Source organism: Choristoneura fumiferana, chromosome 11 (assembly GCF_025370935.1).
Source record: "Choristoneura fumiferana chromosome 11, NRCan_CFum_1, whole genome shotgun sequence".
Classification (NCBI taxonomy): domain Eukaryota; kingdom Metazoa; phylum Arthropoda; class Insecta; order Lepidoptera; family Tortricidae; genus Choristoneura; species Choristoneura fumiferana.
The window spans coordinates 1,126,486-1,151,546 of NC_133482.1; the positions used below are offsets into that span (position 1 = coordinate 1,126,486).

The 25,061-nt window shown below is 38.3% G+C and overlaps 1 protein-coding gene across 1 annotated transcript in view; it reads right to left on the reverse strand.

The window, feature by feature from the left end:
• Positions 1-1,274: 1,274 nt before the first annotated feature.
• Positions 1,275-25,061, reverse strand: part of LOC141432447 (homeobox protein Nkx-2.1-like) — a gene marked incomplete in the record, with an annotated part of 55,028 nt that continues 31,241 nt past the window's right edge. The window contains 3 exon segments of the mRNA XM_074094015.1: positions 1,275-5,010; positions 7,368-7,454; positions 21,356-21,451. Coding sequence (XP_073950116.1) covers positions 4,789-5,010; positions 7,368-7,454; positions 21,356-21,451 — 405 coding nt within the window.

The window sequence follows — 25,061 nt, forward strand, 5'->3', positions numbered from 1 at the left end:
TAAATTGATTTTACCCGCGTTTCTATACCACCTATGTTATATACTGCCTAATGCATTGCTATTCACATGCCTATGCCTTAAGAAAACTCGTCAAGTAATCGATTGGTTCAAGCGTTAATTTACGGAGCTTCCTGTTAGCGTAAGTACCTACGAGAACTTTTTTACTTTACTTAATCGCAACCAAATCTGCTTTGTTGCAGAATTGAAAGGTAAAAGGTTGTAGATTTAAATGTCATTAGAATCATGTAGACTTCTCGGAATATTACAACATTTTACTCCAACTATGTACTCTTACTTAAGTAATCAAAAAAGGTAAACCTATTCGTTGACGTAAGTACTCGTATTTGCAAGCATTCTACACTACAACTACATAGGTACCTAATATTTTTTATAACATCTAATTTATTCAGTTTTGACAATGAATGCTTATTTTATTTTCTTAAAAAGAAGCGTCAAATTTATATGGTAGGTAGTTTACTTATATACCTACCTACTTTAAATTTCGTTTGCAGTTAGTAGTAGTACCTACCTACTCACTTGCCCTCTTGCCCACCGTTTCGTAGCAAACATGAAGGTAATTTACATTGTCCCTTGTGTTATAAAATACTGTAACATTATTGCATTCGGAAGCAGCATTCTGTAACCCGGGGTCGGGTTAAGTGCTCTAAGCAGACGCGGGGTGAAAGGTATCCCAAAAATGTCTCATTATACCAGCAACTTGACGTAAATCCGTAGTAACGCGAGACTTAGCGCTATATTTTATTGTGAAGAGGCCAATAGTTTGCAATTTCGCCCTCACCTGTCCCTCTGAGTTAATCCACCATTTTATTAGCGTGCCCTCGTGATGCCGCGCACGTGCGCTCCTCTCGCCTTTGTTCTATCTGAATTACTACGCAGCAGTAAAACGACTAATCAATAAACCTCTCACGACCGTAAAAAGATCCATATGCTTATGCGTTACAGCACAAATTCCGCAAGCAATCGTTAAATGTTAGGTTATTTCGTCGCTCGCTCCGCCATGTTATTATTTCGTTTTGGCGGGCCATGACTGACGTTCAACAAAGTCGGGGTTGCCATGCGGAATAAACTGTTACGTGTTATGAGAGATTACCCGGTAATCTGGGAATATTGAAGACAATAAAATGAGCTTACGAACAAGCGGGTGGGAAAGGAAGGAAATGTGTATCGAGTGATTGGTGTCTATTTTTAGCTCATAAAGTCAGTGTTTGTTTATTTTGCTTCATGTTGGGTTTGGCGTGATTAAAAGACAAAAGTAAAACTCGTTAATTTTTATTAATTTTATAAATTGAAATTCATTACACTTCCATTTTCACATTATAGTTACAAATTCCTTCTCGTTATCAATACTATTATTTATAATTATCTTTATAATAACTTCCCCTATGCCTACATAATTACATCGATCTAGTCCAGAACATATAAATTAATTCGGGAAATATAAATTACAATTTCCTTCGATTGTTACAAGTGAGGCGTAATCTACATTACAATAAGGACTTATTGCTATGAATCGTCCAGCAGTGTTGCCAGCACCCTTAGTCAATTTCTTTCTAAATGTTATCCTTTCTACAATGCGATGGCAATTTAAAGTTTCTATAAAATGCTAGCAGAAATTATGTTTAAGTACAACAAAAGGCTAATAACTCTGGATCATTTATTCATGAATAATGATTTTCATTCCTATGTTTCCGTTTGACCAAAACAAAGGGCAGAGTTGATTGAAGAAATTACAGGAAATAAGTAGTTAACATTATTAATCGAATTGGCACAAACTATTCGTTGTTGAGAAACTTGGACCAGTTTTTATGTAGATAATTAAGATTAGAAATCGGTTTGATGATTAGGTACATTATATTTATTCAAAAATTGGCAAGCATCTTTGTTAAAAAGAAATTTTGCTGACGCCAACCTTCCTTAAAAAAGGATGTAGTCCTTTCGAAACTGGTCTTCGTTCCCGTGACAGAATTAGGTCCCTACATAACACAATAACGCTCTATATGTACAGTTTTAATTTATATCTACACACACGAACACCGACTGTATTACTATTCACACAACGATTTACTGGCACAATATCAGTTATTTACATTGAATTTTACTTGTAAAAATATTACAAGTTCATTTTTTTAAATAATGAAAAATTAAGGTAAGCGTAATACGCCCAACAAAACTTATACTACTATTGCTTGTGACCGTTTTATACGGTTGCCAATATTTCTTACTAGAGTATTTTTGTACTGTAATGAATTTAGAATGATTGAACTGAAATGCTGTGCTATATAAGGCCTTTTGAACAAATTGATAACGTTGCTAGATTTAAGTATGTATATTTAACCGAAATCCACGTTTCAAGAAACAGCTAAAATCGAGTCAAAAATTATATGAACTGGTTTGCACAATAATGTCGGTGTATAAGCAAACGTTTAACACAGTTCAATCTGTGCGGATCTTATCGCCATTAATTTTTTTAATAAGTTAATATTTGCATGCCAATGTTTTTGGTTAGACGTGTCACTGCATCTTAACACATTTATAAAACCACTAATTACCATGTCTAAAGCAAAATAAATTATTTCATTTCATTTGGTAAAAAAAAATATTCTGGCCACCAGCGGTTAGTCGTTACAAAACATTATTAATCTGTGCTTTAAAATGATACTAATTATTAAATTTACACAAAATGTAAATAAAACAACTTGTATAGGTAGGTACTCATGTTAATACATAAATGTAATTATTAAATTTGTACGTAACTATGGCATGATTTTCGGTCTTTTATTTACATAATATGGATTCTTTAAGTCTGAAATAAGTTATTTTATTTATTTATTTATTTTGACGACAAGTTCTTGAATGAATGGCGACAAATTTGCATGATAGTTCCAGTTCCTCATTAATCCATTTTCTACTCTTTACTATTTTACCCTGAATTACATGATAACATTTAATCAATATTTACCAAGACCTATTAATTTTTTCTTGTCTGGCAATATTTTCGGCTGAATTTAGATTCAACTCTACGTAATGTAAAAGAAGTATTCCGTAAGTAAGTATAAATAATCCTGTAGGTACGTGTACTTATTTGGTTACTATTTTAAGCCTTGTTTAAAATAAAACTTCTCATTTTTTTCCAGCTGCTTGCTAATAGTAGGTAGGTACGGTCAGGAGCTAATTTCGATATTTATACAAGCTGCTAATTAAATAACTGAAAACCTCAAATACCACAAACATATTATTTCATTTTAGGTTAGTTGATTGCAATTATTTTCGAATACTTTCATTATTACACCTGCACTTGCTAAAATTTATTCCTTACTTCTGTCTGTTGTAAAGTTCCGCTCTGAAAAGATAAGGCCTCCTATTGCTTACCTTGGAAAATCTCTATATAGTGTTTTCTGTACTGCTTACTATGTGTTGGTGTTCAATAAAGAATTGTATTTCAAAAAATATTCGTGCGTTTTGCTAAGTCAGTAGCCTACTTGATTTCTAATTCTACACTTATAATTTGCATTTGCCAGTTGCGCTTCAACGTTTTTAGAAGAAAATAAAACGGACAGCAAAACGGAGCAACCTCGCTAAAACATTTAATTGGAGCGTTCCTAATTTTTAGACTAGGCACAATAAAAAAAGGATTTAAAAACACAAACACGACCTAATTTAAAAAAATACTGTAATCGATGCTACTCTCGATTCTGAGCAAACTAGTTTCTGGTTTTCAGTTATTTAATTAACATAACACCTTGTGTGTATCGGTAAAATTACTACCTAAATACTTGTGTACTTGTGACTACGGGCTTTTTTATTATTATTAGGTATAACGCAAAGGAGCAGCTGGTACAATTAGGTGCGTTTTTAAAATATTTTGAAAGAGAACATTACAGTTTGCTTCAAAATATTAATTCTCTTATTTGTTTTCGGAGTTGTATTGATGTAGATTTAATATTGCAAAGCTTCTTTGCTACCGGGTCGAAAATTGTAACGTAATGTACTGGGCAGTTTTCATCACTGATTTTAGACAAGTTAAGGGTTGAGGTATGAGTTACATAATTTAGTTTAAACATATCTGTCGTTTATAATACATGGCGTAAGTATAGCAATAAATAAAATAGTTATCAAGTAGATTGAACTGGAAGTTAATTTAAAAATTGTATTGAGTATAAGTCCAAAATTAACTAAAACACTTCACTATATTCAAATTCAAAACACAGAAAACGATCTGTTTACTAAAAGAAAGTTACAAGTATATCACAAAGAAATCGAGTCAAATCCTTAATTGCGCTTAATTACTTCTAACTATGTACATACCCTCCGCCCGAGTAAGAAATAACCATTGTCACCGCACTTCACTGTTCACTAAAAGTCACTGTCTTGCGGCAGACCGTTCCGCCGGCCTCATCAGAGACAATGTTCTAGGGGGAAACGTTGTTTTTACCGTGATTTGGATTAAACGGAATGTCAAAAACTACCAAATTAGTAGAAAATTACTTAACTTGCAACATTTTCTAAATTAATGTCAAAATTTTACTATTGTCAATTTTCCACGAAACTAAGCGCATCACATCCCTAACTTCCAAACTCTTCGCACGAGTCACCACCATGCGAAGAGTTCAAAGCTTCGAGATACAAATCAAACGCAATTCTAATCTAAACCATTCAACAACTTGAAATAGGCTACTGAATCTAACAGTCCAAACCACGCGTCCCATCTCACTAATCAAAATACATCTCCTCCTTGAACATGGTCTCGTGATAAAGCTGGGGGAACTTCTACCAGGCCCGTCCCTGGAGAGGGAGGTATCCTGAGCACTGCTGCTGGTACGCGGGTTGCCGGTAGGACGCCAGCGGGTTGGAGCACGCCGCCTGGCTGGGCTGCGCGTAGCCGGACGTCGGCGTGGCGCAGTGCGCCGGCGACGACGACTCTCCCGACCCGCAAGGCTTGCCGTCCTTTACTAAGACCGGCACGGCCACTCTCCGGGGAGACGATGATGACTGTGGAACAAGGTTGTTGGTTAGAATTAACAAGGTAAAGCTGAAATTTGTGGTAATCCGTGATACGTGGCCAGCAGTCATAGGAATCCTAGGGTTGAACTCACTGATATATTTTATTGGTCGTATTGTGCAAGCAATTATCAGCATCCAAATATTTTCTTAGAAAAGTAAGTTCACTCGGTAAAAGTAACTAGATAGATACTTAAGTAGTAGTATTTATCTAACTAAACATAATATTCGGAATAATATTATGTAATTCTATTATGACACTCTTCTAAGTCTTTTCGTCTTTTCGCTGCGTAGGTTAAGAGTGCCCAAGACTGGCGGTATTCCCACGGTTGTGATGTCAATCCGTTAGGTGAAATATCGCCAGCCTCTATGGTTATGAGAATACAAGACATTATCAAAATAACCTCACCTCATCTACAGAATAACTAATAGTCCTCATCTTCATAATCATAACGTTAAAATTTTGAAGTACGAGTATGCCCGACATGTTTTGAACTTCAAAATAATGTCGGGCATACTCATGTGACTGTGACCTTAGTGACTCATGCACCTTACTGTAATAATAATAATAAATAATTTATATTTATTACTTTTTAGACCTTGCTTTAGCTGCTCTCATAACCTGTCTATAAATGGACTTCGTAATTCAATTAATTAAATATTAACGAAGCTAGTTACTTTAACTCTTAATACTTTTTGCCCATTGCAAAAACGACATCGCTGTACCGAAAGTCCGAATCGATGAAAAACACGCCGGGTGGAGTGAAGAGTCATTACGCCGTTCGGGGCACGAACAAACGCGCGGCAAATTGAGGCAATAACCTGGCAACACGCGGCACACCCACTACTGCCTTGCGCCTTAGTTATTAAACAGTTACCCTTATTGGTGCCATACGTGTGCCTGTCTAAAGTCCAATTTCATTTAAGAGCAAATTCGCTCGTCAAATGTTACCAATTTAAGCAATTTATTTTTAACGTCCGGCGTTAAGTTATTCAATCAAGTTCAAAAGAGAACAATATATACTCTTTGTATCTTTTATACCAAGTGAAACAATTATACATATATATATAAAACAAAACCCAAGGTAAACCGTCTACTTATTTTGCCCTTTCTTTACTTCAATATTCGTTTCAATATTCATATATTTACTTCAATACTTCACTTTATTATTTTTGAATTTACACAGGGTACAAAAAAGTTTCGAATTGTTTAGTCCTAGAAACATTATGAGAAATCTCATTAGTTATTTATTGGCTTTGTGTTTAGAGTCCTATTATAATGAATAATGTACTGTATTGCTGTTGATGTCCCAAATAAAATAAAATAAATAAATCGTATTAGCAGATTTGCGTAGTTTTATATGACCCACACCACATCCGTGGTTAGGATGTTAGGTTAGATTCGATTCAAAACTCAAATGAAACCAAAGGAACAGTGCAGCAACCGACTGCACTTCCACCGGTGATTTTGAGTACAATAAAAAATATTCCCAAGCTGGCAACCCGGTCGGATTTAATTGTGATTGTTGGGGTTGCCAGATTCGCCGGTGCGGGCCCCGTATTTTGTTTCCCGGCTCCGCGGGAGATTGCTATCAAGTGGGCAAAGTCTAGTCTATCGCCTTCGCAAACAGGGGACACAGGGGAAGCCGGGACACGGGGCAGGGGCCGCGTCAGCGATGATTTTTATCGTTGACTTGTTTAATATTCATTATTCATTAACGTTATTGAAATGGCGTTTTAATACGAACGCGTTAGTGAATGGCGGTTGAATAGCTTAAGGCAGAAAAGGAGGTCGTAATTTAAAACAAATCAAAACGTCGTTTCTCAGGTACCCAACCTACTTCTGTCGAACAACAAAGAAGTACTAAGCAAAAACAGAGGAAATATAATGTAGGTACCTTAATTGTGTGTGTTGGGTTTCCTTGCATGTTTGCAATTGCAGTTAACCGTCTAAGTAGTATCCATTTCTTATAAGTTAAAAATATACCTTAAGTCAATTTAGTCACCTCACCGCTCAAAACAACAAGATCATCAAAAACCTCAATTTCTCATTTTATTTATAAGCTTACTAGGTAGTAAGCCCAAGCTTTGCTCGGGCTATAGGTAACTCGTGATAAGCGTTTTCCCAGAAATAAGGCCTAGCTGCGAGTAGATCGATTTGTCATCCCCGAAAACCGCACATACCAAATTTCATCGAATACGTTGGGACCGTTTCCGAGATCCCCGAATTATAAAATTGCTCGACCTTAGGTATTAGATACCTTCTACTTGTCATAATCTTGATATGATAGGTAAGTAATATTGGGGATTGTGTAATTAGTAATATTGGGGATTGTTTTGTTTATTACCTGGTTATGTTGATTCTGTTCCGCCATAGCCTTCTCCTTGGCTTGCCGCTTACATTTGTAGCGGTGGTTTTGAAACCAAATTTTAACCTGAAACAAAACACTTCCATTAATAAAATTCAACTAATAATACCTTTAGTACCTGGGCGACCGAGCTTTGCTCGGGCTAAAACTCGATAATAAGCGTTTTCCCAGAGAAAATACCAAGCTAGATCGATTTGTCATCTCCGAAAACCCAAACATACCAAATTTCATCGAAATCGTTTGAGCCGTTTCCGAGACTACTAGGAGATTTTTCTAGTTTTCGGTTCTCGAGATTTATACAACATTTTTTTTTTACAAGAATTGCTCGTTTAAAGGTATTAGATTTGTTCTGTTCCTGTTCACTTTCCGGTCACAATCGCTCACGAGAAACTAATAGAACCTTCTCTTCTCTTCTCATGATCACTAAAAACGAAGAAAACTGCCACTGTTTTCCATATTCCGGCGAGCCATTGAAACAGTACTTAAAAATCACCCTGCCTCAACGCGTTTGTAAGTAAGCTGGCAACACTCCCCAGCAATGCCCCGCAAACACTACTTGTCTATGAATAGCGTCCGGGAACTAACGAATGGTTGTCCACACGCTCGTAATTAACCTTCAAGAAAAGAAGCAGTACTTCTTAGGTAGGTGCTTTCTCCAGGACAACATCGTGGACAAAAAGATGTTTCATAAAGATTTGCTAATTAGCAATTTTATCTAAATTATCAACTACATCAATGAATTGAATACCTACCACTGGTTAGGAAGGTTTAGGTAGATATGTTCCGAAACATGCAAATATTTTTTAAGTAGGTAAGTTACTACTTGCCTTTACCCAACTGGGGACCTAGCTTAATGCATTTTCATAAGATAACTAGAAATTAAGTCATTTAGTATTAAAAGAAAGTGAAATTTAAGTATGTATACATAGCAACTAGTAAGTAAGTAACTTTGCAAAGATTGAAAATTAAAGCTTATTGTAGCTTGGTCAAATAAAGGCTTTGTTTTATTTATTTATTTAAGTTACTAACTTAATACACTTAACGCAAGCTTGTTCCAATAATGTTTACGCACATTAAGTTAGACCGAAGATTGCTATTGCAGTTGTTGTGTCCTATTCAACTTTCACTGTGACTTATGCTGTAATTAAGGATAATTATCTCCTTCTACACAGTCGGCGCCTAAGTATATAAGTAAAGAAATCGATACCCCGAATCGCAAGACGCCGCTTAGCCGCTACCCTTCCGCGCCCCTGAAATTAGCGCCAGAGCATGCTACGCCGTCAACACTCCACCTTAATGACGAAAGAATAAACACGGCTCATACCATGTTTGCGCCGAGCGGGCAGCCTTTGTCTACGCACGCTCAACGCAGCAAAATATACTCTTTATTTATTATTTATACATCGAGAGCGTTTCCTCCGTGTTTATTCTTTGAAATGGATGTGTGCCCCTCCCGGAGTCGAGTTTCTCGCGCCCGTTCCGTTATGAAAACGCTTGTTCGTGCATAAATGCCCGCCATTTTGTCTATGGACTCGATAGTCGTGTGAGATCCGTTATAACAACAAACTGCACTCGTTACATGGCTACTAGCGTCCAGAGTGCTCGAGGACTTATCGGAAGTGGTATTTGTTATTTTTTCGTGTTTGCTAGAGTTGCAGCCAAGCTGCGTCGCGCTTTGTTCGCTGTTCAGGAACGCTCGCTAGTTTATTTATGGAGGAGGTGAGAGTTAATGAACGGGAGCCGTCGCCGCGTCGCTTATTGCTCTCCGCGGGGCTTGGACGCTCTCGTGTCGCGCTTTTTCTTTCAATCTCCTTGTGCATAATGCCCAGTGTCGCGAGCACGCACTCCGTCTCCGCAGAGAACGCTATTCACTTATTTGTTTTACTTCTAAACGACTGTGTCTCGTCGAGTGATGCGACATTTCGGGTGTGTCGAAGGGCTTTTAACGCTACACCCACTTGGCTACCGACCATGTTGTTTTTCTAATGCCCGTGTGCTTTGACTTAACGCGCTCGGCCAACAGACCGCCCGTGCTTTTCCCTTCTATTTCAGCAGGTAGAGCCGTATTTAACTTTTTCTAATAACAAGTAGAGTTTAGAGATGATAAAAAGGCTTCGACATAATTTTCCCTTCATTAAAATCAAATGCGCGCCACCCAGACCGCTGTCAACTTGACAATACGAGTCAATTTTGGCGCCAATGTGGAGAAAATACGGTATCGTTGGATGTTTGAAATTTCACCTACTAGAGACCGAATAAGGTTTACATTTAGGTGCGTTGGTCGTACTGTAGTGGACAAACATCGTGGTAGGATTTCGTTCGTAGGTGTTCGGTTCCTGCGAACGATGACTGGCAACATTCGGCCATAATTATGATAAATAAAGATGCCCTCGTGTTTGTTTAGCTCTTCATTTGCTGCAGCGTCGACGCGATGATTCTACGTTTTGCTCCGAATAATTATTTCAATCTCGCGGGCCCTTCAGAATGCGTCTCTGGGTTGTTAAGGACGTCTTGTATTAAACAGACACATTATAGACATCGATAGTTTATTGTTTTATTGTAATGTTTATGTTTTTCCACCATATTCACAAACTCAGAGGTGTAGTTTATTTTAACTATTTCCTTGTTTGAAATCCTGACACGAGGGATTGAATTTCAATGGCAGAAGTGCCATGGACAAAACTTATATAGCTCTTAATTTAAAACTTTGGCTTCCATTTCCAAAATGGAAAGCTAGAGTGCACTACACAAGAATACCGCATTTGAAAATTAGAACTCGTGAATATGTTAGACGTAAAAAAATCTTTAAAAAATAGCTGTCTGCTTTTGAATGTCAACCAACGGACCCGCAAGCTTTAGAAATACCATCAGACGTGTGTGTGTCAGCATGTCACCAGCGATTTGTCAGCCGCGACCAACAATGGCCGTCTTATTATACCGGGATTGTATTCAATCAGAACTGAGCAAACACTGCCGACAGCCGATCAATGCGCTCATTTATTTAGTACTTATCAAAATATCACGCAGACGGGGCAAAAAATGGAAACTTTACCAAGCCTTTTACATCAACGCCGGGACATTTTACACCTTATATTTAAGATGGTTTAAGGTGTGCGCGCTTGACTAATTGTAGAGTGTCGTGTAATGAGTAAATGTGACGCTTTTCGCTACAAATGGTCCATGGGTGTTTGGTGAATAGCTGTTATTACAGGTGATGCAGAAATGTCGATACGTTACGTGTAAGAGAAGCAGTTTGTAGGAATAGTGTAGTTATTGTTATCCGTCCTATTTTCCAAAGGGGCAAAGTCATAACGAAAATATCTTTAATCAAATTAGGCTATAAAAAGCACATATGAATATCAAAAAATCTACCACCGGTTCGGAAAAACCTCACTATTGAGAAGAGCCCGGCAAAAACTCTTATAGGTACGTACTTTTTTTTTAAACAGATCAACTACGTTATTTATGTCATGATTTACTTACATTTCAAGTATTTAACACAACTTCATTTTTAACAAAGTAGATTCGCTGTTTGAAGTAAGGGATCGCCAATGTGGATCGGAATCATTTTCAAACATCCTTGTCCATGACATAATCAATTATGCTATGTCCTGCTTTTTGAGTGTCCTTGGGCGTCCTGGATAGTTTTTAAGAAGCTTACTTTTAAAACGCGCTGATAAGGTAGAGTGTTTTAAAAATGGTGCATCTTTTTAACAAATTGTTCTGGTGTTGCCAAATGTAAGTTTAATAAAAAGTGTAAGTTTTGCTGCCTAGTTACTTATTTCAATAATACATTTAGTTTAATACTTATCTAATTTTATATAATGTGGATAGATAGAGCTACAGTATCAGAACAAGAACCGCCCCTCCGCACCGACCGTGAAATTTTCCCCAAACATTTACTCAGCAATCCACACAATTAATATTTATTTAATATTCCCCGATTTAAGTCTCTATAAAGTTCGGATTAATTTTGAGCGACGTAGCTTTGTATTATTACTGTTTAATATTGTTTCTGTGTGGGAAGCGGACTTCTTGTTTTAATATTGGTTTGGAACTTTGGATAAACAATTAAAGGAGCAGAATTCGAAAGATATTTCCGTTTACAGAGTTTTCAGCTCTACCTTCTAATATTTTCCTATTTAACTGGATTACTATCATAAATACATTAGTAGATTTACTGTTGAACAATTTGACTCGAAAGCCTGCATTTTTCTATTATGTCTAGTACCTACCTATCTACACTAAGTTAGTATCATTCGTTAGTTCGTCCTAAGTATATATTCGTCATAAGTTTTATTCGGTAGCTTATTCTTTTAAGTTAGATTCCTTGGATTTTTTTATCCAATGCGTATCTAGATTAATTTAAATAAAAAAAAAATTGAACAAATCGCCATCAATCATCCTACCCAAACACTGCGAACTAATGCACTTACAGATTCCGGTCGAAAAAAAACATGAATACCTGCGTCACAATGCGTCGTCAGGTGCATTAGGTCTCCGCCATCCCTAATCCACAAAAACCATTCCATTCACCAAAATATAATCTCTTACGAATTACTCACCATTACATTACAACAGAGTTGAGGCAAACCCGCGGTGATATTAAGCAATTTTTTCGCGGTTATTACACAACCACAGCTACAAATCAAGTCCTCCTACCGAATTTGTTTTGACATGTTGGCCGTACTGAATAGGGCCCGTATCCGCACAATGATACCATAAACAATTTTTACTTTTTATCAAAGAAATAAGGCAGATGATTTCATTGCGGCCAGCCTTTGATTTCTATTGAGATCGCACGGAGATTAGCGTTCAGAAAAAAGTTAAGTGGAATTATTGGAAAATTATGGGGTTGTTGGGAGCCCACGGGATTTGTGGTTACTTTAATCTCAATTAGTTGCTTAAATACATTTAGATTTAAATATATTTATAAATACATTATAAGGATTTTTTGAGCGTTATACAAAGTAATATATTAAGAAAATCCATGGAAGTTTGATTACTTAGGTATGACACGATTATTAAGTTCTATGTATTATATATAATACATATAATAAAAACATTTAAAATAAAGCATTTTTCTCGTGTTTTTATCTATTAATGTACCATATAAAAGTTGAAACGGCAAGTACATACTTGTACACATTTTCTGCCTATCTAATTTGATGCCAGTTTACAACAATTCAGAAACAAAGGCACATCCGTGCCCCCTCGGATCAAACTAACAATCTCTTAGGTGACAAGCAGCATTGCAGCAGGTTGCTCAAACGAATTATATTATAACTGACATAATTTCGCATTACCATCTACTTAGCATCCGCCAGCCGTCAAGCGGCATTATCTCATTGCCTCCATCAGACGCCCGCATGCTGCATCCGTTGACAGCTCGTGACCATAGACAATGGGGAGATGCTTCCATACTTGGCTTTGTTTTTTGTCGCTCGCACGGAGTTCATTGGCATGAAGTTTGGATATGATGTGAAAATTGTGACGAACCGGAAGTACCCTTTTTACAGCGGTATAATAACCCGGATGTTGTTTTGAATAGGAAATATTATTGGAATACGTGGCCACTCAATCATAATTAACAAGCAAAATATGGTCATTTATTACCATCAAGTCCAGATTTTTTATTAGAGAAGACTCGCATTTCAATGGATATTATTATTGGACATAGAAAACTTCTTCACGCACTGGCCAGTATCCATTAGTCTTATTAAAAAGAAATCAAAGGAGCAAATAGCATTTTAAAAATGGAAGCGTAGTATCAACAGTGGCGGCGCGTCGCGAACATCGAAATTTACTTACGTTAAATAACGAAACGCGAGCCCTCTGTTTGCGCGAAACGTCAAATAACCCCGATGGCAGGCGCTGGCCGGACAGGCAGAGTTTAAAAGTGAAATCATATTAAATAAGTTTTTGGTAAAAAATATATTTTCATACAAGCTTTTTTTGCTGACTGTACTTTTTGTTGACTGCACTTGTATTGTCACCCAAACTATATTTGCATACCAAATTTCAAGTCGATGCCATTAACCGTTGAAGAGTTCCGACCTGCGGAGACGATCCTGGACGGACTATCAGGATGTTGTATTGTCATTATTATTGATTATTGTATTGTTAATCTACATAAGTAAGTACATCAAATTTCAAGTCAATCCAACTACTGAAAGTTGGTCGAATTTAACTTGCAAGATTTTGATACAGACAAACAGACAACGGGACAGGTGAAACTAAATAAAAGCTGGTAATAAAATATGTTAATTAATTGCTAATCAGTACAATTTTAAGACATCCTATTTTGCAACGTACTCAAGTCAATTGAATGAAAAAGGCTCCCTGACACAAAAGGTTTCTAGACTTACCTAATCTAACAGAATATTATTTCGATTTGCTTAATTAGGTATCTATTCATGTGAGGTACCATCAGCTAAATAAGTGGTCTACCAATTTTTAAACAAGTTCCTATCAAATGAATATGTCGCTAAAGTCGAACATAATGAGGGCTATCGTTTTTTGCCACTGTTGCGTGAGGTTTTTAAGTGTGGCTTTCAAAGTTTGTTATTGCGGGCGTGAAAACAAAGTTTAGATTAAAATCATATTTAATACACCTTAACACCGTACCATAAAAATATCGAGCAACCAAGGGAGGACAAAAGTTTTCGAAAGACAAAACTGTCTCAAAACACAGACATTCATTGCCCCGTAAGGCATAATTGCCATAATTAATTTCAGGTAATGCAAAATATTCACAAAATTATTCTAATTATAAATAAACTGACGTAGCTCACCCAAAAACTATGCGATTTGACATTTCGGAGACCTCAAGCTACACTAGCGCCTCTAGCGGCGAATTTATACGCGATAGCCCTCATTGGCTGATGGTACCTGTACATTTCTGTTTATGTCATCACGTTAGGTCTGCGAATTATCCCAATATCCCAATAATATTATAAATGCGAAAGTTTGTAAGTCTGTTTGTTTGTTTCTTTGTTTGGACTTCATCACATCTAAACCGCTTAACCGATTTAGATGAAATTCGGTATACAGATAGTTTGAATCTCGGGGAAGGAAATAGGATAGTTTTATCCGGGATAATTGCATAGTTCTCGCGGGATAACCGAATTCTACGCGGGCGGAGTCGTGGGTAACGGCTAGTATTATACCTAAACGCAAAAGTTTGTAAATCTGTTTGTTTGTTACTTCATTGCGTTCAAACCTTTGAACCGTTTTAGATGAAATTTGGTATACAGATAGTTTGAGTCCCGGAGAAGGACATAGCATAGTTTTTATCCCGGAAAATTGCATAGTTCCGGCCGGATAGCGATAAACGAAATCTGCGCGGACGGAGTCTAACGGCTTGTTATTTATAAATAATTTATTGAATCAGGCGTTACTTTGCGGAGTCCATATCAATGAACTAAAAGAATTTCCTTGCTCACCCGCGACCTTACCTCTGCAAGCTCGCGGCTGCGAGGCTGTAAGGTCGCGGGGGAAATTCTTTTAGTTCATAGTTATTTATAAACCAAGTAAGCGATTTGTAAATATCAACAATAATGAGATAGGGCTTAAAGGTTCGATTTAACGAAATATTAACTCAAAACACTCGCACAGTCGTCAAGGAAAAGTTTTGGATAATTCTTCAACGCAACGCAAATTATTTACGAAATATACCTACAAAATGAAATAGAAGGATGAATTTCTTTGTTTCGAGGATCAATTACTGCCGTAAATTGCCGTAAATTATGCTTTCCTTGAAACATTTTTCATCATAGCCAGCAGGAAAATACTCTCAAAGAAACCCACACGTACTTACGGTACCTATTTATTAGTTATACCGAGATACGATTATACTAGGTTTGTATCTGAATTACTATCCTGTACGCGTACAGGCCGGCTATATATTAAGTAAACAAAAAAACGAAGCGATACATAAAAGGTTGTCAGATAGGTAGATTACAGTATTCATATCTGGAAATCCCGGCGGCCATGCTGTTTGGCATGCATATTGCATACCTATACTGAGTGCATCTCGCTCAAACTGCTTTTCGATTTCTAAGCGCTGCTTTGTTTTGTGCAAGCAGTGAGAAAGGATATGGAATGCTTCTTCATACGTATGGGAAATAAAACAGAGCTTTTTAAAGCAATATTATAGTTCTAAGAAATATTAACATCGTCCCACTGCTGGGCACAGTCCGCCTCTCAGAATGAGAGGGCTTGGGCCGTAGTTCCCACGCGGGCCCAATGCGGATTGGGAACTTCACACACACCATTGAATTACTTCGCAGGTTTGTGCAGGTTTCCTCACGGTAAAGCTCGTGGTAAATTTCAAATGTAATTCCGCACGTGAGGCAATTTCGAAAACTCATGCAGAGGTGCGAGCCGGGGTTTGAACCCACGACCCTCTGCTTGAGAGGCGATAGGTCAAACCACTAGGCCACCACGGCTATATATATAGCAGTAGGTAGTGTCCAACCGAAATTATTATTTGCAATAATTCAAAGCGAATCTCAAAACGAATTTAGACTTGTTTTTCAGTTTCAGCCCAAACCAAAATAAAACTAAAAAAGAACTTGATTTATGTGCAATTTTAGTGTATATTTTATACTTACTCGCGTTCCTTTTAGCTTTTGCTATTACTTATGCATTTATGATCACATAAGTGATTTTTTAAATTAAGTATTTTATAGTTTGGTAGCTCAAAAAAAGGAAGTAGGTATCTAATCTATTATAGTATTTGATGTGGAATAACTACTTACGTAGCCACTAAATATTAGCAGATTAAACCAGAAAGCCCACGAACCTACGTAGTTTCGCTATTGGGTCTAGCTTTATTTCATGCCGAAAGTCCCCGAAACCGAAACCGAGTGTTCGGTCGGTCACTATACCTAAGGATAAACGCTATTATACACGAAACTAGCTTCTCTAAACTTCTAAAGTGGTAACAGAAGCTTTTAAAATCCCCTCAAAAGTCCTAATTCTAAAAAATTGTATTTACCCACTTGTAATCTTGTCACTCTTTTTGGGACATGATCGCTAATTAGTCATAATCCAATCACTTGACACATGATCTGAGCACATGGCGGCTCAAGTGGCGGCCGCTGCCGCTGCCCGGGCCAGACAACATAATCACCCCTGGATTCAATTACCCGCCTCCGATACAACCGATACAGCCTAGGGCAACGGGATGCGACATGGACACTGACTATTGTGTTTAGCGTTCCGTAGCTGCTTTGCCACTCCAGCTGGCTAGCTTGTTCTTAAACTATTTTGGCCACGGAATCTCATTGGAAAAACTAAATTTACCAGAGCCTAAATAATAACAACAACTGTAAACGCCCCGACGACGATATCACCGATCACTAACCAAGCTTGATCCGACATAGATAGTAGATGCCAGAACATCAGAGCGACACTAGCTTTCTAACTCACGCACCGCCCCTCCGGAGGAGGCGACGACGCCGTCCCCCACAGAACACCAACGTGGCGACCCCTATTTCAACGATACCGGCATGTCCCGGTAGGTTTTCTCCTATCAGACCTACCCGACTGAGTTTCTTGTCGTTTCTTCTCAGTCGAGAAAAACGTAGTCCTTCCGAAACGACGTAGCATAAAAATCCGATTGCTTGCAACTTCTCCCTTAGCGTCCAAAGTCGAGGTCGGCTCAATAGGAGCACCCTTTGGTGCTAAGTAAACCACTTGCCGAGCAGCCCATCTGATTCTCGCCCTCTCTCCGGTAAGCTGTAAAAGCCGTCTGAGGCTAACAGCAACAGTCCATCCAAAAAAAAAAAAAACTAGTAAACGCTTGTTCCTTGGCAAATGGGACGGCCGCTTATTTGGGACGCCACATGTGTGGACACATTGGCGCCGTCTCATCTAGCTAAGACATCATTGAAGGCTGGTGCGGCGGCTGCAACGGCCGAAACAGCAGAATGCCGTAAATATGAGAATCTGGCAAACAATTTTATATTTGCGGCGTTTGCTGTTGAAACGCTTGGTCCGTGGGGTCCCGAAGAAAAAAACTATGTAAATTCTTAAAAAAGAAGCTTGCCGTTCCACTGGTGACCATAGGGCTGGCTCTTTCCTCGGTCAACGTATTGGCATTGCCATACAACGAGGAAACGCAGCCAGCCTTATTGGCACCCTAGCAGGCCCAATAGCAGCGACATTTGTAAATATAGATTTTTAGGATTAGAGTAAGTTAGTTTTAGTTCTTTTTTTATTTATTTCCGTTAATTATTGTATATATTATTTGTTTGTTTATAAATAAATTCCACTAGTAAACTGTTATGGGAGATTGTACCAATACTGCAACTTTACGCTGTCTATCGTTGACATGTAACACCAGATTTACTTTTTTTTTTTTTATTCGACTGGATGGCAAACGAGCAAGTGGGTCTCCTGATGGTAAGAGATCACCACTGCCCATAGACACTCGCAACACCAGGGGGATTGCATATGCGTTGCCAACCTAAAGGCCTAAGATGGGATACCTCAAGTGCCAGTAATTTCACCGGCTGTCTTACTCTCCACGCCAAAACACAACAGTGCAAGCACTGCTGCTTCACGGCAGCTTAGCGAGCAAGATGGTGGTAGCAATCCGGGCGGACCTTGCACAAGGTCCTACCACCTGCAAACTGTCATAATATGGCTTATTCAGCTCCTTACTCAAACATGTTACTATACTGTAAGGAAATTCCTCTATCAAGACATTTTTCAATAATAATCGAGATATTAGCATGTTCGTATTATATAGAACAAATAGCAGAATAAGTAACTTGTCACATACCACCTATGAACACCGATGTACCTACTTATTTTACGCAAATAAATATTTCACTGAAACTCTTTACCTATTGCGTTAAATGTTGTATGAAGATCTTAAAAAGTATGTAAAGTAAAGTATTCTATTATATTCTGTAGATACCAAAGTGTATATCACCTACATATTAAGTTACTGGCTGTTTTTCTATTACTTGTTACGATAGTAAACGCTGTCACGCGTACAGAAACCGAGCAGGCACATGATACATCCCTGAGCGATCCCTTCGGCCAGGGTGCCTGCGGCGGCTCCTCTACAACTTCCGTTTGTTATTCGTGCGGTTGGCTCGTTAGGGCCTCGTTCCACGCCCCGCTGGCGCCTCCAGCTCGCTTTGATTCTCGAGGGGTATCACTTGTTTGATATTTTTTCGTGTCGAGTGGTGTCTTCGAATTAAAGTACGCACCAGAGTAGACACAAGTGTACCGACGGTGTAGTGTTATTATATTATGGGATGTTTTAAAGAAATTTGTGTAATTGATTTCGATGAAAGAAGTATATTACGACGAGTACCTACCGATGTACAGTCGAGATCAAAAATATCTGAACACGGCTCTATTGTTAACCGTGTTCAGATATTTATGATAAAATTTTTGCTCACAAGTTTATAAACTCGACTGTACAAGTTTTCCACTGCGTTTGATTCATAGTAAGTAGAAAAAAAATGTAAATTAAAAGTTTTTTTTCAAGTGTGCGCTTTTACATTTATTTTAGGGTGAAGGGTGACAAACGGATCCCTATTAATATCGCTACACTTCCTGCCTATCTGTTCATTACATTACATAATAATAATATAACCAACCGAATACGGTTCGTTACTACTAGTTACTACTAACTACTACTAGTACTGCTAGGACTAATTAGAAGTTAGTTAGTAGGTAGAACTAGTAGTTATGTATATAGGTACACATCTAATCGCCCACCCTGGCTTCGCACAGGTAGGTATAACAGAACTATGATGATGAAAATAGGATTAAATCTACTTTGCAAGCATTATCTATCCTATTCACTTTTAAACAATAAAAAAAAACTTTAATTCATACAAATCTGGGCCAATCAACTATTTTACCGACACTTTGGGCGTCTCCTGCGTTAACAAAATTGTCTCTGGCGTTACCAAAAAATCGCACTTCCAAAAAGATATTTCACGGATTAATAGGTTGAACTTACGTAGGATGGCATGTGTTCATGTACACCATCTATAAAATTACAGAACAAAACATGTTTACTTACAAAAACCTGCAATTGTTTGAAAAATGTCGCGGACAGATTAGTGTGGGTTAAAAAGTTGATTGACCCATCTTCAAAATTAAAAGAAACATAGCTGAGAAAAATATTGGTACCTACAAGAAGAGTGCAGAAAAAAAATGACAACACAGCTTAACAAAAACACACGTAAGTACAAATTAATTGATGTACAGATGTATAAGATCTCTAAATTGCCCGCCAGCTTTTGGAAATATCAGAAAAATACTTTTTTAATAAAATACCTACCTACCTATGTTTTTTAACCGGGTACGTGCGAACGGCGTGCATTATGTGAACGCCGAGCGACACGCTTCCAGCGGCGAATATTTTTGCAGCAGCTCGTCCGCGCCATTATTAATATCTGTCAACGCCACGCGCCCCGCTTTCCCACATTCGCGTTCCAAATTCAAATCCTTCATAACAAAGACTCGATAATCTCGGCCGTGTCAATATAAATTTCATAAACTCGCTGGCAACCCCGACAAAGGGCCGCAAACATCCATGAATAATCTCCATTTTGAGGGTGTCAACACCATTTACGCGTCGTTCGCGCCAAAACAAACGTCAGTGCACAATGGCGCCGCTAATCGGGATCATAATGCTGCATTGTGGGCTGACGGCGCTGCATTGTCGTAATGAGCGACGGGCCATTAATTAGTTTAGATAGGTAATGAGGATTTGGAGTTGTGAGGCGCGTCCAGACAATTTGATGCCGTCGGATGTAGTTCAGGTAAAACTCGATCGATAAGATCACCCAGACTGAGTACAGTAGGCGCTATAAGCTAATATTTTGTCACGTACACAGCAAAGATAAGACAGTAGTTAAATTTAATATTGGTTTAATTAAATAGACATATTTATGGCATGTTTTGTTTCCCGGTACATACTTATGTGTTTAATTACATTACTTTCAATTATCATCAAAATATCTTGTGTTTTACTATATGTTGACTATGTTTTAGCTAAGTTTAAGGCTACGAGCACGTACTCATATATGCGCTTCGTAGGTTTAAGGTTAATTTAATAATTATTGCAGTGCCCTTACAGGGCATTCAGTATTTTGTATTGTTTCAAGGCAAATAAATTATTTTGAGTTTGAGTTCTAATTACTTCTTGGTCTTGCTTACTAGTACAACAGTTTTTCAACTAAGTGATTTGACTTAAACGTAAAAATGCGTGTAATAGGCCTACGGAGTAGTTCACGTAGCAACAATGATGTAGCATATCGATAATGTCAACTCAAATCTCAATCGATCAGGTGGATCGAACTTAAAGAAAAGTGGATAAACTTAACCACGAAAGCATCGATCACTCTGATCTATAGAAAACAACTGTGTCAAGGTAAGTTCCCCGGCAGATATCGATTGACCTGGGTAGTTAGGGTTGCCATATAGACAGTTATCCTGTGACGTTCACTGTTGGACCTTAGGCTTCCCCCATATGCCTCCAGTTACTTCGGTTGGAAGCGGCCTGCATCCACCGTGAACACGCCGCTTTAATGCGTATCTCGTTGGTGGACGTCCTCGCTATGCTTGCCGGACGTGCTCGGTATGTTCTCCATGCGAGAACTTTTCGGCCCCAACGCCCATCTGTTCTCCATCTGTGCTATACAGCCTTTAACGATCTAATTCGCTTGTGTCGGTGACCCTTGTTCTTTTACGTATCTCCTCTGGTGTAGCTTCAGTGCCTTCAACGGAGCCTTTTTTCGAGACGTGACGCTTTATGCATACTTTCTACTTTCCGTGGAAGGCTATGTGAGACTCTCTCACTTTAGGGAGCATATCCACTTAAAACACATCGGCGACGTTTGTCCACTCTGCCGTTATGGAGCCCCATGGGGTCGCGGAAGCCTTCAACGGGGCCTACTCTGGGTTACTACTCTTCCTAGTGGACTCACCTGCGTGGGGGTAAGGTGTATGAGCGAGGCCAGGTGCTCCCGCTCCGGCGCCGATAGGTACTTCTGCTGCTTGAACCTTCGTTCCAGCTCGTACACCTGTAGAACAAGTGTGCTTTTAAAATATATATCAAAAAATTGTAAAGGCTACGAAAGTGTATGAGAAAACGCAAATGTTTTATTGTAATCGCTTATTAGTTGCTTTACTATTGTTATGCTTACAAAAGTACAACCTGTAAGTATACACAGTACAAGTGCTTGAAAATATTTGGTGTGTCACGTAACGAGTGAACTGAACAAAACTATACAACAGTAATATAATTTTATAGGAGTAAATATATTACATACATCACTAATTTAGGTTTTCTGGACTAAATTAGGTTTTACTCTGTTTCTTTTGTATTGTTTCACTTATTGCACTCCAGGGTCCAAAGATACAGGCTCAGCCTAGTTTGGGGTCTGCTGGGCATAACTATACTGTAAACTTGTGAATCATTAAGCAAATAAATATTTTTGTATTTTTTTGTATATTTATAATAATGCTGTTTAATTTCAACGGTAGGGGAGACCGAGGAGAGTTGTAACAAGGAGAATAGTGATAACGTCGATTTTTGGGAAGTTACTGCTAGCGACCTCGCAACAGCAAGCGTTTGATAGTTCGAGACTTGAACTAAGTAACGCGCGCTATTGCAAGCTCGTTGTCACTACTCTCATCGGTCTCCCCTACCGGCAACGGTCACGATATAATTATAGAGTTTAGCACTAGCAGACTCTAAGCTAAACCATGGGCGGGCCGACAGGCAAAACTACAAGGTTTCATTCTAGAACTATGGAACAGGGAACCCTTAAAAGGACCAATATTTTTACAAGCTAATATCAACAACTTCCGTAGTTAGATTATTATAAAATTCAGTCTGCACATTAAAACAGCAACGCAGTAACAATATAGTATAGTCAGCAAAGATGCCCGTATATTTTCTAACGTTTGCATTACACATCCGCTCAACTATGCATCGACAGAACCCACGATGCCCAGAGCAATGTATTAAGGTCTCAAAGTAACAAATTGCCTAAAAGACATTCGATAGCGAGCAGGCTGACCCGGGAAAGGTCAATCTCCCCCACGCGTCGCCAGCCGGAAACCCCTGCGCCCCTGCGAGGAACTGCAGGGTTGCTACCTTAAAGAATTCAGAAAAGATCTACAGGGCTACTATGAAATTCGAAAATCGAAGTTCGTATCGTATCGTCCCGCCAACGCTTATTTATATTATTTAACTAGTTATTAATAGGAGAGTGAGAGTTTTCGAATTTCGTAGTAGCCCTGCTGAATTCGTACCTGGCGTAGAGATCTAGTGAATAATATTTTTCCATTGTATTAATAAGCTCTATTATTTATCTTGCTGTCTCTATTAGCTTCACTAAACCATACAATACAAACTTTTCCAGCAAAATACGATGGCAATATTCATTAGATCTGTACAACAACAAAGAATGGAATTTCTACTAATATTGTACATTGTACAAGGGTGCCTGATAAGAGAAATAAATAAAAACCTCAACTTTTATTTTATTTTGTTTTGTTTCTTGGATTTATTTTGTTTCGCGTAAGTACTTATCCTGTTATAGACATGTCACATTAGCACTATTTATAAGATCTATTTTAATATCCCTAAAGCAAAATAAACTATTTCATTTCAACGAAACTCACGGTCGCCATGACGCTGTGTTAATCATTGACTGTGAAGTTTGAATAAGGTATTCCCGGTAATAATAATCTATTTATATTGCTAAATTGATGAGAATGTTCTTCGACAAGAGCAGAGTGGAGCGGGCATGTGCCAATTTCGATCAATCAGATTCATCGGAAGGGTGATCGATTGTTTTTTACGACATAGGGCGGTAAACATAGATAGAAACCACTTGATGGTAAGTTATCACCATCACCTATGGTATGGACGAACGCCACTCAAGAAGATTGCGTTAAGTTGCCAGCCTAAAGAGCTAAGGTACCATACCTCTTTTGCTGGTAATTTCGCCGGCTGTCTCACTCTTTCGTAACACAGAGGAAACACTGATGCTTACCGGCCGGTATAGCAAGATGGTGGTAGTAATTCAAATGGACCTCGCAATAAATACTACCACTCAGTTCTGCACGTCTCCCTGGTGGATGGTACCTAGTTACCATCCTATCAAAACAATTATTCTGCCAACTTAACAAAAATGTATTTACTGTAGTTTCTGCCTGGCAACCCTGGTCCGGGATCGAATTAATTACAACGGCACAGGCAGTAATATACCTACTTATACGACGGGGGCGGGGCCTGCGCCGGAAGTGGGCGGGCAAGGGAGGGGAGTGCACAATTAAATAGCCTTATACGTTTAAGTAATTTGGAGTTATATAACCAAGTTTCATGGGTCGTAAAATACGAATGGTTTTTTGTGATTTTGCTGAGCGAAGATTACCATTGCTAATGGAAGGGTTGGAAGGCGTTGGAGATGAAACAAAAGATTAAAATCCGCAGGCCTATTTTGGAATGAGTCGAGTGGTTGGACTATATAGTAACAGCCGAAATATTACGACACAAAAAGAGTCGAAATGACTTAAGTGTGTAAGTTTTAATGGAGTAATTTCATAAATATTTACTTAAAATACTCAAACGGCTTTAAGAAACAATAATGCTCTGCAGGGCTAATACGAAACCCGAAACTCGAAGTTCGTATCGTACCGTCCCTCTCTAGTATAAGTGTCACAGTGTGCTGTCCGAGTTTCGTAGTAGCCCTGCAGCTCATGCATTTTTTTAAACATTTGCATTAGAATTTCGCGAAGTCAAAGCTAAGCCGCTGCGAGTAAAGTCAGTGATTAAATGAAATTTAAAAAATCGGCCAAGAGCGTGTTTGACACGCCCGAAATAGGGTTCCGTAGCCATTACGAAAAAATTAAGTAATATTTTTCTAAGGATTTCTTATTTTGTACGAAATATTCCAGTAGGTATATTTTATACCTTAGGCTTCTTTACTCTTAAAAAAAATTCCATCCGCCGGTTAAGAGGGTTTTAGAGGGGGGGGGGACGCTCGATTTTAATGAAAATTTGCACTTTATAGTAGAATATTTTGCAAACATATCACTGAATCGAAAAATCGTTTTAGCAAACCCCTAATGGTTTAAAAGACCTATCCAACGATACCCCACACTACAAGGTTGGATGAGGAAAAAAAAATCACCCCGCCTTACGTTTTATGGGAGGTACCATAAAAAAAATTGTTTTTTTTTTTATTTTACCATTTTATCGGCATAGCTTACATATATATTCGTGCAAAATTACAGCTTTCTAGCATTGATAGTCCCTGAGCAAAGCCGCGGACGGACAGACAGACAGAGATGGCGAAACTATAAGGGTTCCGTTTTTGCCATTTTGGCTACGAAACCTTAAAAAGAGAGTAAATTTTAACCAATTAATCTAGTCGCAAACCAAGATTATTTTATTTTAAGGGTAAGTACCTACTAGACAACGAACAAACATAGGTAGTTGTAATAGTGTTGATTTAATAAAAATACCTAGGGAGACCGAGGTTAGTCGTGACAGATTAGAGTTGCGACATACATACATCATACAAGCGCCTGCCTGCTGTAATTGGAACCCCGCATCTCAAGCTTTTTAATTTGAGGACTTCAGCAAGTAGGTTACGTATTAAAAGTAACACTTCATTT